The sequence below is a fragment of the Diabrotica undecimpunctata genome, chromosome 5 (assembly GCF_040954645.1).
Source record: "Diabrotica undecimpunctata isolate CICGRU chromosome 5, icDiaUnde3, whole genome shotgun sequence".
Classification (NCBI taxonomy): domain Eukaryota; kingdom Metazoa; phylum Arthropoda; class Insecta; order Coleoptera; family Chrysomelidae; genus Diabrotica; species Diabrotica undecimpunctata.
In genome coordinates this window covers 19,972,126-19,990,345 of record NC_092807.1, presented here as the reverse complement: position 1 = coordinate 19,990,345, position 18,220 = coordinate 19,972,126, and the positions used below count along the sequence as shown (strand labels likewise).

Genomic DNA, 18,220 nt, shown 5'->3' with positions numbered 1-18,220 from the left:
ACATCAACATATTCTCAACGTATCGACCATCATTCTGATTTTCAATTATATCTGTTAGCGCAGGATCTATGGCATTTTGCAGTAATTCCAAATACATTTTACCAGTCCAATTTCCAGGTAAGAAAAAAGGACCAACCAAATGATCGCCCAAAATGCCAGCCCAAACATTTAATTTTTGTGGCTGCTGTGTGTGTACCTCATGGTAAATTCTGGGATTAGAGTCCGACCGATATCGACAATTATGACGATTTACTTCGCCATTTAAAAAAAAGGAACATTCGTCGGAAAAGCAAATGTTAAATAAAAATTGTTCATCGTTTGTAATTCGTTCACTCATAACTTCACAAAATTTTAATCGCTTATCAAAATCGTCTTCATTAAGTTCTTGTACAAGGTGAATTTTATACGGATGAAAATTATGGGCCTTTAGAATCCGTTGGATAGTACGTCGACTAACACCACACGAAGTTTGCAATTTGCGGGTACTCAATGTAGGATCTACAATAACTTATCCTAAAACCCCCACTTCTGTTGCTTCGTTCCTTATAGGATTTTCAATATTACGTTTTTTATTGGCGACTGATCCAGTTTCCCGAAATTTAGCTACAAGTTCTAGAACATATTTTCGGTGCACATTATTGTTCTCATGTCGCTCATTAAAAATTTGTGCTGTTCTATTAGCGCACTAATTATTTTCCGAAAAATATTTCAATAATTTCAACCCTTTCTGCCGTGGAATATACCATGGTTAATTTATGTATAAAGCAATAAATGATATTTTAACAACAAAGAGTGGTCAAATCAATCGCAAACTAATGTACTATTTCCTATTTAAAATAAGTACGTGGCATTCTCTACTTATCTTTCTTCAAGAAACAACATTTTTTGTCACAAAGGACACTTCAATTGCTATTTTTATTATTAATAAACCATAGGCGTAGTAAATAAAAGCATTTACTTATCAAGAAAATGCTTTTACTCAAATTTCTTCTGAAAGAAGTACAAACTAATTTGATGTACCTATTAAAGTCTACTTTAAACTTTAAATCAATAAATCTCCAAAACTACTGAATTGAATACATGAATTTTACATCATTATAAAGGGAGTTGAAAGACCTTTCAAATAATGGATCATTCGACCCCCCTTTTCATTTAAGATTTTAGGGATGATGCCACCCCCGCTTAAGGGGCTGCAAATGTTAAAGTGATTTTATGTCAATTTTGTGTCCCCCTCGAAAACAAAATCGACGGGTCCGAGCGTTGTTTCAAAAAAGGAATCATCTGCCAGTAAATGCCTCTGTTTCGTTTTCGGTGCGCCACACTGTATAATTAAACTGTAAAAATAATTTCATTTATCATAAAAAATGTTGTTAATTTCATATTTACAATAAAAATAATTTAAATAAAATAATTTTGGTAAATTGGTATTTTATTCGCAAAATAACTGCTTGTTCCAACATATTTTATAGTTGTTAGGGCTCGTATGCAACGAGACACCTGAGTACGCATTTCACCTTCTAAATCATAATAATTCTTTCAATGATCAATTTCAAGTCCTCCATATTCAAAATAAAAGCCTTAAGCTATCTTTATTATATTAGAATATATGGAAAATTGATAAATTAAATTGAACAATACAGATATAATTCTGAATGACCAACTTCGGAACAAACAACTCTTCCCTCCGCAACTTATTCAGTTAAAGACTGCCGAAACAGCTGTAGTGAAAATAAATTAATTAAAGTAATAAATTTTGTGGAAGTGTTTTTTCATTCGAATCCATCACTTATGAATAAAAATCCATCACTTATGAATAAAATATACTTATATGAAATATATATGACGCATATATGAAATATACTTATAAATAGCGTAAAAATATTGCTGACAAATATAGATTTCAAAGCACTTCGAATATTTCAAATCTCACGGAAATTGTTATTGCGACATAAAGCAAAAGAGAACAAAACGTAGCCTTATCAGACGTTATTGTCATACGAATACTACATAGTTGAGTCACCTATTACGAAAAAGTGTAATTAAAGAACACCATTACTTTACCGATTGGATAATTAACTTGAATATTACTCCTATGTTAGTCAAAAGTTTACTGGAATAATCTTACAGAAATTAGCTCAATATAATGTATTTTGCAGGATTAAGTATTAGGAATAGTATAGAATTTAGAATAATTTCGTGATGTGTTTCGTAAGAAGTTATTTTTGTAGTTAAATGTAATTATTTTTTCCACATTTTTTGTGTATTGGGAGGACCATTAGAAAAAACATATGGTATATAAATATTATAGCCTCACGCAACGAATTCATTTTCTCAAGGACAGATAAACTATGTGATGAAGCCAGATATCCAATGCCGGGTCGCGAATTTGAATAATGATAAATATTTACAGTAATAGATAAGCTCAGGTACTTCGTTAGTTTCTTTTAATCGATTTTTAGTGAACGAGCTTATCAATAATGTGTTTATACAGACTGTCTTAACCCGGTATCTGGCAACACCAAAAATAGATGTCGCAAAATTATTTTATTGTGTATATAATCTTATACAACTCTCAAAAACACACTGTGGTACAAAAAAACCGGAAGGAGATAGGGGAAAGTGGTTTTTGAATCCGTTGCCTACAAGCAACATTGCCAGTCAAGAAACACTATTTGATACTGATAACTTCACTAATGAAGATCTCAAAATTTTGTTAATCATAAATAAAAAACTGTTTAACTAAAGGGCATTTTATTGATTTAATAAAAAAATTAAAAGTACCTAAGACTAAAAAATTATAAATATAGGCCTAATTCTAACGGTGGAATGATAAAAAGCAATTTTTGTTCGGTGTAAAACAAAGCCGCATGTTACATTTTTCACACTGCACAGTTGTATAGCCAGTTTTACAAAATCTACATCTTCCTTTAGCGGTATAAAGTGGCCAGTGACCTAACGCATCTGTTCTGGTAGCATCATCAGGTCTTACAACAAGAGGGTGGCGAATAATGTTACTGTATTGTAATGTTAACTGTATTTTCTATACTTGATGGACGGCCTCGCTTTACTTTGTTCTTTCCAGTGTTGGACAAAGACCTAGCTAGTTCCATTCTAAACTTCTTGAGAGGCATAAAATTTATATTATTGGCTTTACTGTCATTTTGATATAATATCCAAGCATTTATAATACAGACATCTAAGAGCCAGGTAACTATTGGAAAGTACCATCTTTTACTACGACTTGGACTTCTGTAAAGACCCAATAAAGAGTTAGCTTTATCCACTCCACCCATGTGTTTATTGTATTGAGTGATTAGATTTGGGCATGGCACGTTTATTTTTCTTTTATGTTCTTTAGAATACCTTTGTACATGATTGACTGGCTCAATCCCACAACCAGTGCTAGCAAGAAGTACACATTTGTTATCTGCCCATTTGACAACTATAATATTCTTTTGTTCATGGGATTTATAAACATAGGAACCCCTGCCACGTTTTAGCAAAACCTTATCAGTATCCAAGGTGCAACCTGCTATTCTATTTGAGCGAATAGTGCCCAAGCTAAGGATATTATACTTTTCCTTCAAGTAATCAAATAGTCTCAAACTGGAAAACCAATTGTCACAAAAAATCATTGAATTCTGGGGGTCATCCAATGTTTTACATAGTGCAATCACTGAAGATGCACCGACACCCAAGGATTGTTCTTCTTCAGAAATCTGATTGATAGTTCCCTGTAGTTGTGAAAATGTCGAAGCTCCTTGGTAAGGAATGAAATCGGCAATATATCCTGAAACACCTGCCCTTACAAAGAACTTGTAACCCCATTTATGAGGCTTATTTTGTATGTATTGTCGTAAATTGCCACTGTATGTACCTTTGTATGCAACCATAGCCTCATCTATGGAATATTGGTTTTCGAACTGATACTTATAACAATTTGTAGAAATATGATCTAAGAGGGGACGAATTTTGAAATAGCGGTCTTTCGTTTCTGAAGTTGCTTCTAAGTTATCATTGACATGGACCAGTGTTCTCAGTTTTTGAAATCTTTTTAGGGACATAACATCAGCAACAAGAGGAATTCTTGAAGAAGTAGACCAATAATCTTCTATTGCTGGCAGCTGTATTACCCCCATAAAAATCAAAATGGAGAAAAAGTCTGTTATTTCGGAAGTATTTGTGTTGGCACTTAACCCAGTTTTTTGAGTACTGTATAAATTCGTCTGGTATACAATATTCTCTATTAGATTTAGTGAAAAAAACCTCGTAAAATACTCAAGAGGCAAGGCTACCTCTACTGCATTATTGCCTATAGTTGGATTTTCGAACGGAATGGTTTCTATGTCACTTTCAGACCAGTTATAATTTACTGACTCCACTATTTTTTACGTTTTCTTGGTGGTTCTTCATGATCGCCTTCTTCATTTGTTTGATTAGCCTCCTCTTCAGTTAGCAGTTGATGATTATGAGGTGCATCATTTTCATCTGATTCTGCGGCAATTTCATTTATATTGATGTTTTCAGTTTCTTCATCATACTCCTCCATATCAGACAAATCAGAGAGATCAGGGTTAACAGGAACAATACACGACATTTTGGTCTTTTTTCCATAAAAGGAGGTAGTTGATATTTCATTTAAATTTTCCATATTGAAATCTTATACTGAAAAAAAAGTCAATTACTAAACTGACAATGTTGCTTCAGGGCCACATGATGTTTGTTCAACAAAATAATATCATTACTTACCGTATACAGCAAAAAATAGCAGAGAATTACACTAAAACAACCTTTGTTTATATACCAAATAAAAATTCAACCTCATAGTACTCCTAACAAACGGTTGATAATAAAAATTATGACACACCCACTTACACGTAGGTCTCTACTGGTATCCTCTCTAGTAAAATTATTTTTTTCAAATATCTCTATTGAATGTTAGATGTCGCCACCAGTTTTATATAACTAACACGACTTGTTGCTTACAATTATCATTGTCACATAACAGCTATATAAAGTAGAAATTGATTTAAGAGCTTATAACGACGATGTTGCCTGAGAGCATCAAAACCAGATACCGGGTTAAAACTCATGTTTCTCTGAAATGGTAATTCTCGTCATTGGATCCTACTGATCATCGCTAGTAGTCCAGCGTAATAAGGTTTTTGTCGTGAAATAAAAATTATTAATAAATCTCACTCTGGAAGTGGTTAGAGTATGTTTGTATACGTATTATACAGTGGAACTTGGTTATAGCGTCATTGAAGGGTCCAGTAAAAAAATGACGCTCTATCAGTGTGGTAGAAGAGGTAGAAAAAAATTTAGTTTTAACGAGGCAAAATTTTATTACAGCATTATTTATCATTACAGCTGCATTTAGGATAAAAAATTACGAAATAAAACATTATATATAACTTACATTTTTTATGAAAAAGTGCTCTAATGCTGAAAAAGTCAGTTATTTTCTTCTGCACAACCCTTTCCGAAAAATAAAGTTTTTCTGTAGTGTCCTTAATAATCTGAGCTGCTTCTTTGGTAGTTGTGGGTGCCTCCCTGAACTGATAAAACCTAGATATGGTCTCAGCAGCTCTCATTGCTTCTTGGATTGCAGGCCAATCAACGCCGTCTTCTTCTTCTGTATCTTCATCAACATCCATTTCCACATTTTGCACTTGTTCGACAATTTCTTTATCACTTAAAAATTGAAATGTTTCTACCTGATCGTCTACTGAAATCTAGGAGTCAAGATCAGTTCCAACTGATCAAACATCCTCGTCCTGAACATTGGGAGAAACTTCAGTCAATTTAGCTTGACGAAAGCACTTACAAATTGTCACTGACGTAACCGCACTCCACTCGTTGTCTAAAAACTGAACTGCATCAAGGATGATAATGTTCACGGGTTCCCCATTGTCCATACAAAAACTCATCTTTTTCAAAAGCTGTTCTTAAACTTCTTATGACTCCTTGGTCCATAGGCTGCAAGACACTCGTGCAGTTTCACATATTGGTCAAATTAACCTTGGGATGGGCTGCACAGTTGTCAACTAAGAGAAGAATTTTTCTTTTTTTTTAAGAGAGTTCCTTGTCCCACTTTCTCAATTATTCTTCAAAAATAGTAGAAGTCATGTCCGCTTTTTTGTTGGCTGTGTAGTTCACAAGCAGTGTTTTTATGTTTTTGAAACATCTGGGATGTAAACTTTTTCCAATAACCAAAAGTATTCTTTTCTCTGTAACTGTCATGTTTGCACAAACAAAGGCCGTGACTCTTTGTTTTGAAAGCTTTCCACCGACTCATTTTTGGTCTCAAATTTAAAGTTTTGTCTGGCGTTAATTTGTAAAAGACACCAGTTTCATCGCCATTGAAGATATCTTCATCATTGAATGGTTGGCTTAGTTGTGGCCATGTGTTTTGTAACCAATCACCAGCCACGTTCTCGTCCACACATTTTGCCTTTCCAACAATTTTCGCGAAGGAAATTGAGTGCCGGGCTTTAAACCGATCTAGCCAGCTGTTAGAGCATATAAAATCTTCACCAAACAGTTTTCCGAATTCTGTAGCTTTCTCCTTTAAAAGTGGCCCGGACACAGGAATATCAGAACTGCGACACTGCTTGAACCATTTGACTAGAGCTGAATCTACATCACCTCGAATGCACTTCCTAATATTTTTAACATTTTCTCCCTCCTCATTAAAGGCTTTTAAAATGACCTTGTTTTTTAGGATTGAGCCGACAGTCGAATTAAAAAGTGTAAATTGCCGATACATCAGCAATTTTTCGACAAGTGTCAAGTACTGCCAACTTGCCATATCAAAAAATAAAAAATTAATTACTAAATTAAAATCTAAAAAGGTTTTACGATAGCGAAAATTTCTTAAGGTTGATCTGCACCCCCCAAAAGATAAACTGCACATTCAAAAAATTTGAAAAAAATTGAGAAGGTATATGTGACAACTAGAAGTATTTTGACAAATTTTGAACAAACTTCATGTTTTTGTTTTCGAAAAACTCAAAAAAAACTTCTTTTTTCCAAGTATAAAGCGGGAAAACCAGACATACAATTTGGTTAATTTTCTTACAGCATAAAGATATAACCCTAAGAAACACTTATGAATTTTTTGAAAATTTTTGAATGTACAGTTTTTTCACAATAGGAAAAAATAATATGTTCCGGCTTATAATAAAGCTACCGGTAAAAAACCGGAAAACATTTTAATAACAACATATATAAAACTGTAAAAGTGGAAAATATTTGTAATAAAATGTTGAGTATTTTTTCCTAAACATATGAAAAATCTCGTTAAACAAGAATTATATCTTGAACTGCCGCCATCAAATTGTATTGTAGAGAGATGGCTCCATCTCCCAAACGCTTCAAACGAAACGTCATACTAACAGGGTTGCCATATCAATTATTTTTTACAACACTTTGGCAGATTACAACAATATTTAATAAGAATATTATCGGTTTGAATCAATTTTAACTGGCATGCTGAAACTTACAGAATAGTAGATACTGTACTAAAATTTAGTAATCCACAAAGACTGAGATGGTTTGGGCACATACAATGAAGAGAAGAAGATTCACTAATTAGGAAGATAATCTTTGCCCAAAAAATATGGACCAATGGCAAAATCTGTCTCATCATCTAATTCCTCATTTTCCTGTTCCGTATCGCTTCCCTTCAAGTTTTCTTCTACATGATCTTCTCCCGATTCCTCTTCATCATCATACTCATCGCCCGTCGAAACTTCTTCAAAATGTGCCAACAATCTTTTTTGTCTCTTTTTCATAATCCATAATATCTGAATGGGCCAAACCATCAATTTGAAAAACTTGGCGATAATTTACTTTTATAGGGACTTCTTGTTGCTCTGTCATAGATTTGGCATGTATATCAAGAGGCTTAGTCCAGAGATTAGGAAATTTCTCAGTAGGTTGTGAAGACTCAGATCATCAGCCAATAATCCTGGAGCTTAAGATGGTGAGGGATCAATGGCAGGTGCAGGATGAGGATTTTTTACCGTTAATGCCTAAACTTAAGTGGCCAAAACTATCAGACGATTACGAAGAAACAATTGCAGACCAAGGCATATATAGCCTGATACCAATGTACCTTTACATTACAGTATAACAGCTACAGTAAAATGCAGGGCGCAAGACCAAAAGGAAGGCCACGGAAAAGAGGGAGGATGAAGTGGCAGTGGACGCGCAAAATTTGCTAGACGTGAGAACCTGGAGAAGATCGGCGCGGGACCGACAAGGTTGGAGGCATAGTTTGGAGGAGGCCAAGGCCCGATTTGGGCTGTAGCGCCATTGGAGAGAGATAACAGCTACAACTAAAAGGTTATCAATAAATTCATCTCATTCAAACATCTGAATTGTGTTCAATAAAATGTGATATAAATATTGTAGATAGTAAATTGGAAAGGTCTGATGGTGCACATACAATTCATCGAAATTTTACACCATTAGTAAGTTTTCTTCAATGCAATAAAAAAAGCCTTGGTTAAATTTGAGACTCAATACTTACCAAATATTAGACGAATCCTTAGACAGTTAGTTTGAAAATTTTGGATAAAAAATTAAGCTTTTTTTTATTTTCAGAACAACTTTGCACAGACGTCAACAGCTTAGACTCTGCCTGTGGTAATATTGCGCGTGATGGAACCTACGAATGTGATATTGTTAAATCAAAGTAAGTGTAATTATAATATAAACATTTTACAGTCACAAACATTATTTTTTAGTGCTTCTATAAATTATTTTGTTGTTCGCATTTGACGAACTTTGGTATCGTGTCTTAAGGCGGTTTTCCACCAAACGGCTAGTTAAGTTTTTGTTTTGTTTGTTTTTTCTGGAACTCGAAAAACAAAACCAAAACTCTTGTTTCCATTAAACGGACTACATTTTGTTTTTGTCTTCAATCCTTTTCCACTTATTGTCACGAGGAAGTCAAAGTACAGTTTTTTCTTCAATAACCAAGCCATATGTTCGGAGAAGAAGATTTAGATTCTTAGTTGTGTCTGGTCGATACGAATTCCTTAAAAAAAAGGTTTATTTCTGCCATGCATAAAACTCATTGCATTATAACCAAACGACTTGGGTGTAATGTTGTTTTATTATTAATCTAATTTATCGTTTTTATTTATTATCAAAGGTTCTACACTTATAACACTTACAAGTTTATTTCAAGTCATTATTTGTACAATATAACTCATTTATTTTACACTAATAATTATATAGTTTATCTACATTTGTTACAATACGTGCGTCACATTTTAAAAACTCGACGCGATGTTCAAAAACTAACTGTTATTCAAAAACTGAACTCTCTTTACATAAAATGTCCCATATATACTAAATATCCGTTATCTAGAAGGATCTATGACCTTCCCCACTAGAACGGAATTCCATCGAATGTAAACAGGTTTTTTTTAGCGCAGGGGACCCATTGGCTATTACCTGGGGTTTCTGCCGGCTGGTGTATAATCTAGATAACACTTGAATGAGAAGGATATTAGTAATAAATATTTTTACAGTTTTAAGTCATATGATGCGTCATTATCTATCGTAACAGTAAAATTCAGCCCTTCGCCAGATTCTTTCATTTTTTTATAATTCCTCCTTTCACGTTGATATTGTGAAATTATGTTTTTTATTGAGCAATTTCTTTGCTGGAGCACACTAGTTCGCTCCCAAGGTCAAAAAACCCTCTTAATTACTTATAGTTCACTCCGAAAACCATAACCTAGTTCGCTCCCGTGGTCAAGCGGATAAGTATTTACCTATTAAGTTCTAGGAAAATTTACACCAGGAAAATAGGTACTGCGGCTTTTGTATTTTATATTAGAAATTATATCAAATATTGGTAGTTACATATTTATATAAATACGGTGATAAGCGCGCTAATAACCGGCAAAATAACGCAAACGATGGAAAACATATGAAGTTGTAAGATAAAAGAGATGAAACTAGTAGAGATGAGAAATTTAGCCATAGAAACCTATAAATTTACATTCTATTCACTGTTTCCCACCTTTAGACGTATCAGAGGAGGATGTCAACTAAAACTGTCACTGTCACAGCGGTAGTTTCCAAACTCTTACGTCTAAAGGTGGGAAACAATAAATGAAATGTAAATTTATAGCTTCTATCGCTAAATTTCCCATCTCCACTAGTTTCATTTCTATTTATCTCACAACTTAATATGTTTTCCATCTTTTGCGTTATTTTGTCGGTTATTAACGCGCTCATTACTGTTATGTATTTTGAAAAATGTTAGTGATTGATTTAGAAATTATATTAGAAATTTTGAATTGTTTTTAAAAATTACTGAAATAATTTTTGTGCCTATTCTAAAATATAGGTATAATAAGAAGGCAATACAAGTGTAAAAACTAACATAATAAAATATTCTCTACCATTACAAAATTAAACAAATATAAATTAAAACGAGGCATTTATTTCGCTAGAAATCCAAATGAAATACATTTGACAAAATCAAATCTACTAATTTTATTTTGCTTTAATTCCGCTATTTTGTGATCAACAAATTTTTGGCGCTCTAGAAGTACTTTTCGGTGCACTTTTTTTGGTTTCACAGAACTTCGTGTTTTTATATAAGTGTCAATTTGAATATCTTTTAAAACGTCTAAAAATTGAAATATATTAGGGTGCATACGACATTTTTAATGGACTCAGGAACCCAACAGAATACTAAGAGAGTTGACGGAATACGATGTAAACACAAAAACGGTGCGCAGACGGCCGAAACAACAACTAACTGGATATAGGGAAGAAGAATAAATGAAGAAATGAGATAGCCACAGAGTAGCTAAAAGAGTGGGTTTAGACAGTGAGAACCAAAAAAATGGGGCTGCAACCAGCCAAGAGATGGTTGGTTGGATGAGTTTGGATGGTTGTGTGTGAGAGCAGTATACACTTGGGAATGTACACCCCATAGTTAAGTTGGATTTAGTAGTAGTTAAGTAGAAAAAGGGGTGTAGGGTTGTGTTATAGAGGTAGCACCTTTTATCGGAACGATCACATCGAGCATCATAGATGGAAGATGGTTCTTGGTAACTGGTCCTCATAAGACACCTAACTCTCACTTATGGCTCCAAGTGCCACACCCCGGACAACTGCATTGGTCTGTAGGCTAAACTAAGTGAGGGTAGCCAGATATGGTGAAAATTTCACCGACCGATTGCCGGTATAAGCAATCTCACACTTACTAATCAACGGCTCTGGGCGGAAGAATTGGTAGGTGGTAGGGCACCCTTTTGTCCTGGGGTTGAGAAATCGATCTCGAAGATGGAGGAACCAATATACTGGTCAACAGCATAAGGATGTAGAAGGCAAGGGGAAACCACTACATTAAAGATCCCCATGGATATCCCTAGTAAAATCATCATGGTTTTAGAAACTAATAACGGCGTTACTGATCATGGCCCTCCAAAGCCAAGATCCGGCAGGGGAGAAGAAGACAAGGACTCTCAGGTCGTTAATCAGCGAATTCCTTATCAAAAGAACGCAGATGAAAAAATAAGACTGTCCAACACTAGAATAGGAACATGGAATGTTCAGAGCATGTTTCAGCCTGGTAAAATGCACAATGTTATTCAAGTAATGAACAGGTTGAATATCGATGTACTGGGTATCAGTGAAGCTAGGTGGCCCAACTCAGGTTGTTTTTCAACAGACGAAGCCACAATATATTATTCCGGTAGCGAGAATAACCAACACAGACACGGCGTGGCAGTAATAGTTAATAAAAAATCTAATAGAGCGGTGGAATGCTATTTCCCTATTTCAGAAAGAGTAATGGTACTGAAGTTAGTGACATCTCATGCCAAACTGAATTTGATACAAGTTTATGCTCCTACGGCGAATGCCGACGAAGAAGAAGTAGAATTATTTTATCGAGATATCGAAGAGGCACTTAGAATAACGAAAACAAGAGAAATCACGATAGTCCTAGGTGATCTCAATGCAAAAATTGGAAAGGTCAAAGCGGAAAGTGTATAGGAAACTGTGGTCTGGGAAATCGAAACGAGAGAGGAGACCGTCTGTTACAATTCTGTCAAGAGCAGAACTTTATTATTACAAACACATTTTTTATGTTACCAAACAGACGACTGTATACATGGCGATCGCCCGCAGATACATCGGAGAAAGTAGTCAGGAACCAGATAGACTACATTATGATCAATGAAAGATACCGTAATGCTGTTAAAGCCGTGAAAGCATATCCTGGATCAGACGTGGCATCAGATCACAATCCACTTATAGCCAAAATTACACTCACCCTTAAAAATATTAAAAGACATCAAAGAATCCCTACAATAGACACAAGAAAACTTAAAGAACCTAAAGTAAAAGAATGCCTCCAACATGAACTGCATGTGAACTGCAACAAATTGAACACAAACACCAATGATATTGACGAGTACTGGAATCGACTAAAAGATTGTCTACTGGAACCCTGTAAAGAAATACTAAAGACTTCCTCAAGGAGAAAAGAGGAATGGATAAATGACGAGATACTCAATATGATGGAACAACGGAGACAATTTAAAAACAAGGATAACAATAAATACAGAGAGATAAACCACGGGATTAGAAAGACGATAAAGCAGGCAAAAGAAAAATACTTTGCAGAGCAATGCAAAGAGATCGAAGACCTTCAAAATAAATATGATCTGTTTAACCTACACAAGAAAGTCAAAGAACTGGCAGGACTAAGAAAACAAAATCCCACTTGTGCAATTCTGGATAGACACGGTACTGCTATAACACATACGGACGAGAAAATACAAAGATTGGCAGAATATATCGATGAATTGTTCGATGATGAAAGAGGAGATCTGGAGCACATAGAACTTACGTCAGAAGAAATAGGTCCATATATTACAAAAGAAGAAATATTGCACGCATTAAAAACAATGAAGAGCGGGAAAAACCCTGGACCTGATATGCTTCCTATAGAAATCCTAAAAATTCTAGATGAGAAGCACATTGATGTTTTAGTGACACTCTTGAACCAAATTTATAGTTCAGGCGTATTACCCAAAGAGTGGTTAACATCTATTTTTATTTGTCTCCCTAAAAAGAAAAACGCAAGAGAATGCAGCGATTACCGCACCATTAGCTTAATGTCTCATACGCTAAACTTACTACTTAAAGTCATCCATAACCGAATATATCACAAACTGGACATAGACGTTAATAATACACAATTTGGTTTTCACAAAGGCCTAGGAACATGTGAAGCTCTTTTTTCACTTAATATACTAATACAAAGATGCCTGGACGTCAATCAAGATATATACGCATGTTTTATTGACTATAATAAAGCATTCGATAAAGTACGACATAAACATTTAATGAATGTCCTGAAATCAAAGAAGATTGACTACAACGACCTCAGGATCATATCAAATTTATACTATAAACAGCGAGCAAAAGTACGTATTAACGAACAGCTGTCAGAAGAAATTGAGATTAGATGTGGAGTAAGACCGGGATGCGTATTGTCGCCAATTCTTTTCAATGCCTACTCCGAAGAGGTCCTGAAAAAAGCTCTTGAGGGTGAAACAGCTGGAATAAAGGTAAATGGAGTTCCCATTAACAACATTAGATATGCGGACGACACTGTGATCTTAGCCGAAAACATTGAAGATCTTCAGAGACTGGTGACCAGAATAGCAGAGTATGGAAAAGAGTATGGTCTAACAATGAATGTCAAGAAGACGAAATTTATGAGAATATCGAAAACTCAAAGAAATAACGAGAATCTTCTAATAAACGAAACCAACGTCGAACAAGTGGACAAATATGCATACCTGGGAACAATGATTAACTCCACAAATGATTAAAATCAGGAGATAAAAATAAGAATAGAAAAGGCTAGAGCAAATTTCAACAAAATGAGAAGAGTTCTATGTACCAGGGATTTAAAACTGGAACTAAGAGTTAGGTTGGCGAGGTACTATGTTTTTTCGACTTTATTTTATGGAATGGAATCTTGGACCTTGAATGCGACATCAATGAAAAAACTGGAATCATTTGAGCTGTGGGTGTACAGAAAAATTCTGAAAATATCATGGACAGAACACGTCACAAACAAAGAGGTTCTGGGAAGGATGAACAAAGAAATGGAAATTTTAAATTCAATAAAAACAAGAAAATTAGAATATCTCGGACATATTACACGTGGAGAGAAATACACCTTGCTCCAACTGATTATGCAGGGAAAGATCCAAGGAAAGAGAAGCATAGGGAGGCGTAGAATGTCATGGCTGCGCAACCTGAGAGAGTGGTACGGATGTACATCAAATGAACTTTTCAGAGCAGCCATCTCAAAAGTCCGAATAGCTATGATGATTGCCGACCTCCGCCGCGGAGATGGCACTTAAAGAAGAAGAAGTAGAAAAAAATCCGCTCACTGTCTAAGCAAAACTAAAGCCTTATCGAACCGAGAACATCAAGCGAATACTGTATCCTATGACATAACTAATAAATGCATAAATGTAAAAGGCCCGTCAGACCTTTTATAACAGCCGCATAGGCTTAGGCCCTTCAGGCAGATCGTATGTAGAATTTGACGCGAATTCTGAAGCACCGAGGTCATGTGCGGCATACATGGGCTCGGTGGCCAGACCCCACTCGAACACCCAACCGGCGAGGAGAACAGCCGGCGAGTGGACGGGCACACACTTTTTTTCGGACAGAGAGTCATCTGCCTAGGCTGGTGGCTCTCTGTTCGGAACACACACTTTTTTCTTTTTTTAGGGACACCAGTCCCGATGTCAAGTAAGATTAACGTCTATAGAGTCACTAAAGTAAATAGGGAGAAAAGCCAAGTTAGGTGGCTTAACCACAGTCAATAAAAACAGAGGGTGTCCCATTATCCAAGGCACCCAAAGTAACTTTCAGATCATAAGCCTCCTCACGTAACTCACACGATGAGGAGAGGTAGAGGAAAAACCTGGGGGTCAGATAGATACCACTTCAATAGCGAAGTGTGACCGGTTTGATCTTCGGACATGTGGATCCCACGTTACAATGGTATACACATGTTCCTAGGGGCAGGATTGATCACTGTGTGTGTGTACAGCGACAAGTTCTAGCCTGCAACAAAAAAAGGCGTTGAAGCAAAACACAGTTGCCAACAAAATTTCAGTTTACTTATTTTTGTATCAAAATTTATTTTTTTATAGTTATTACACACATTTTTGTGCAAGCGTTTTAAAAATGTATAGTTTGACACGCTCCAGTAGTGTTAAACATATTTAAAAAATGACCTATATTAGCCTTGTTAACCTGATTTATATATCTAAAGCTATTTAGTTACTTAAACATTTCTTTCATAGTAAATCATACTTTTTCAGAAACAACAGTACTTCTTCTGGAAACATATTGTTTCCCAGTGTCTCGTAGGGTTTTTCTTTTATTGTCCTTCCACTCACTAAGCCTAATTTTTCTTTTTTGGGACTTATTTAATTGTTTTTCTGTGGCCACACTCACATTAACACATGCTTCATCCGCCATGTCTAATATTTCTAATGATTTTACAACCTTATTCGCCGCGGCTCGACTTGAATGCTCTTTAAACATGAAATGAGGTGATTTTCTGCAACCAATTGTATACCTACCAGTATAACAAATGACGATTACAAACTTATTCGGGGCGGACATTCAATTGTACTTATATATCCCATATAGCGAGTCCTTAGTTTAGCGAGTTTTAAAAGTCACAACAAATGGAAAGTACATAATAGATCGGTTTTTTGCGCCTAAAAGTGTATTATTCAATTTTTTAATAAATACTTTTTTATTTATTATAGGGTTAGCTGCCTTTTACATATTGATAGAGGTGAACATCAGTTTGCTGTTTTGGACGCCGAAGAAGCACTTTTGGGTGCTAGCTTTGCTTCTGATAATGTTGTTGTGATAGGAGAAATTGTTGGTGGTAAGAATATGTTTATGAAATTAGTTATTTATAAGATTAGGTTCAAAATAGTCAATTATACCCCAGTCGTCAGAGACGAAAGTGCCACTGAACCACACTGAAGATTATGTTCAGGCCACTGAACCTAATCTTCAATACCTATAGCATGAAATTATAGTTTTAAGTTTTAGCAACAAGTGTGGGGCATTTGAAATATGCTTAAAAAACGCTGAATTTAAACTTTCACTTTAAAAACGATCTAAAACATTTAAAACTGCTCTATGGTAATCACACTAGTATGTTTTTCAAAAGTACTTAACTTCTGCTATAAATTATACCCAAAACTGTCTTCTTGGAGGCATTTCCGGTGACGTGGGATCATTTGTAATGTATAAGTTCAAATTATGCGTTTTTAGTCATTTTCAAATGCCTCATATTTGTTGCCAAAAATTAAAATCGAATTTTCATGTTATAGGTTTTAAAGACTGGTCTCCAACAATGGAAATTTCACTACGACCGGTCAATGAAAGTAATAAAGTTTATTGATCTCACGAGAATTGTAAAAAATGGCAAAAATCGCGCAAAATTTATAGAAACTAACTTCATTTGCCGTAAAATACAAAAATTTCATAGAAAAGCTGCATTCTTCGCCTTTAAAGTGTATTTTGATTTTTGTCGATAGGACACACTGATAAAAAGATATCGATTTTTTTACCGTCGAGTTGATACAAATTTTATCACATTGATTTCGCGCGCGGAACTGGCATTCAAAATCGCCGGTCGCTTCATACATTGTTTCTGAGAGAACGGTTCATTCTACGTAAAAAGTACTAATAAACATTTTTGTTCAAAATTATCTCAGCTACATTTTTTATTTAAACAATTTTTTTCTCCGACGTACAGATTCTTGATAAATCGATCAGCATTTTTTTTGCGTTTTTACCCCCTTACTAGGGGGTTTTGGGTGGAAGCCCAGGAGTTAAAGTGGTAAACTTTTTTGCATCTTTTTTGGGGTCCCAAAATTAATATTCTCGGCAAAATTCAGCTTGTTCGTAAATTTTTTAGGTTTCAAATCTCTGACGACTGGACTATTAAAAGTCTTATCAGACTTAACTAAACCTGATAGTGAGATAAGTCAGTAGGTGATAGTAGTGAATCGGAGTTCAGAATTTGGTAATATTTGGAGTCAAACGAATGTGCTCATTAAAAATTAAAAATAAAAAAAATTACTCTAAAACCAATACTTCACGCAGGACAAACTGGATGGGAAAGTTCTCACCCTCCACTCGCTATGTTCTAATAACTAATGGTGAACTTTCTATAGATATACAGTGATGAGTGTCTTACCACCCGGCAAAATAGCGGAAAGGATAGAAGACAGATTAAGTTGTGAGATAGTACGAGATAAAGCTAATTTTTAGACGTGGCTATTTTACTTCAGTCATAATTATACGGATGACCTCGAAAATATTTTATTTTATTAATTTTTGATGTTAGAATAAATGATTGAATAAATTAAGATATAGTAAAAAACATTAATTAGTAGCGATTTTAAATTATAAATCTTTAAGTTTATTTAATAATAAAAATAACTCAACTGAAATATGTGACTAAACTAAAGGTAAGTATGTTCTGTCAGAAAACAATTATTGTATGTAGAATTGGTGTAATAGTAAGAGACGTGGTCTATTGACAAGAAGATTGGGGTTCAATTCACATCAAGGATAAAATGTTTGTTTTACTCAATCAAAAAATATGATACATATTAGGTAACAAGTTTTCGAAAAACTCATTATTTACAATTTATTCTTATTCCAATGTTATAAAATAGAAATACAAAATAATTCAAATTCAATTCCAGTTTTATAGTCTTAACTTGTGAATGCAAAATAATCCGGTGAATCTCAGTGTTAATATCAATTCCTCTGTACAGTTCTCTGTCCTCTGTACAGTTTATTTTTGTAGAATTTTTACTTATTTAAACATTCTTTAAACGTTCTTTTAATTTTGAAGAATTTTTACTTTATTTTCGAAGTACAACGATACTGTTTTTTCAAGATATTTATGTTTAACTTTAAACACTTATAATACTAGTAACGAATGACATAAATGTTTAGTGATTCAAAGCAAAACGATCTCTGCATAATTTCAAATTATTAAAAAAAAAAGAAAGAAAACCACAATGTCGGTTTTGAACTCTAATCGTCTGCGACGTCTGTGTCGCAGTGCCGAATTTTTATCACTAAGCCACGAAGGATTCAT

General features: G+C 34.7%; 1 protein-coding gene across 2 annotated transcripts in view; it reads left to right on the top strand.

Moving 5' to 3' along the window:
- Window positions 1–18,220, top strand: part of LOC140441158 (transferrin-like) — a 91,607-nt gene that overhangs the window by 38,408 nt on the left and 34,979 nt on the right. For both annotated transcript variants that reach the window (XM_072531629.1, XM_072531630.1), the window contains exons 2-3: window positions 8,611–8,701; window positions 15,855–15,979. In XM_072531629.1, coding sequence (XP_072387730.1) covers window positions 8,611–8,701; window positions 15,855–15,979 — 216 coding nt within the window. The remainder of the gene's footprint in view (window positions 1–8,610; window positions 8,702–15,854; window positions 15,980–18,220) is intronic.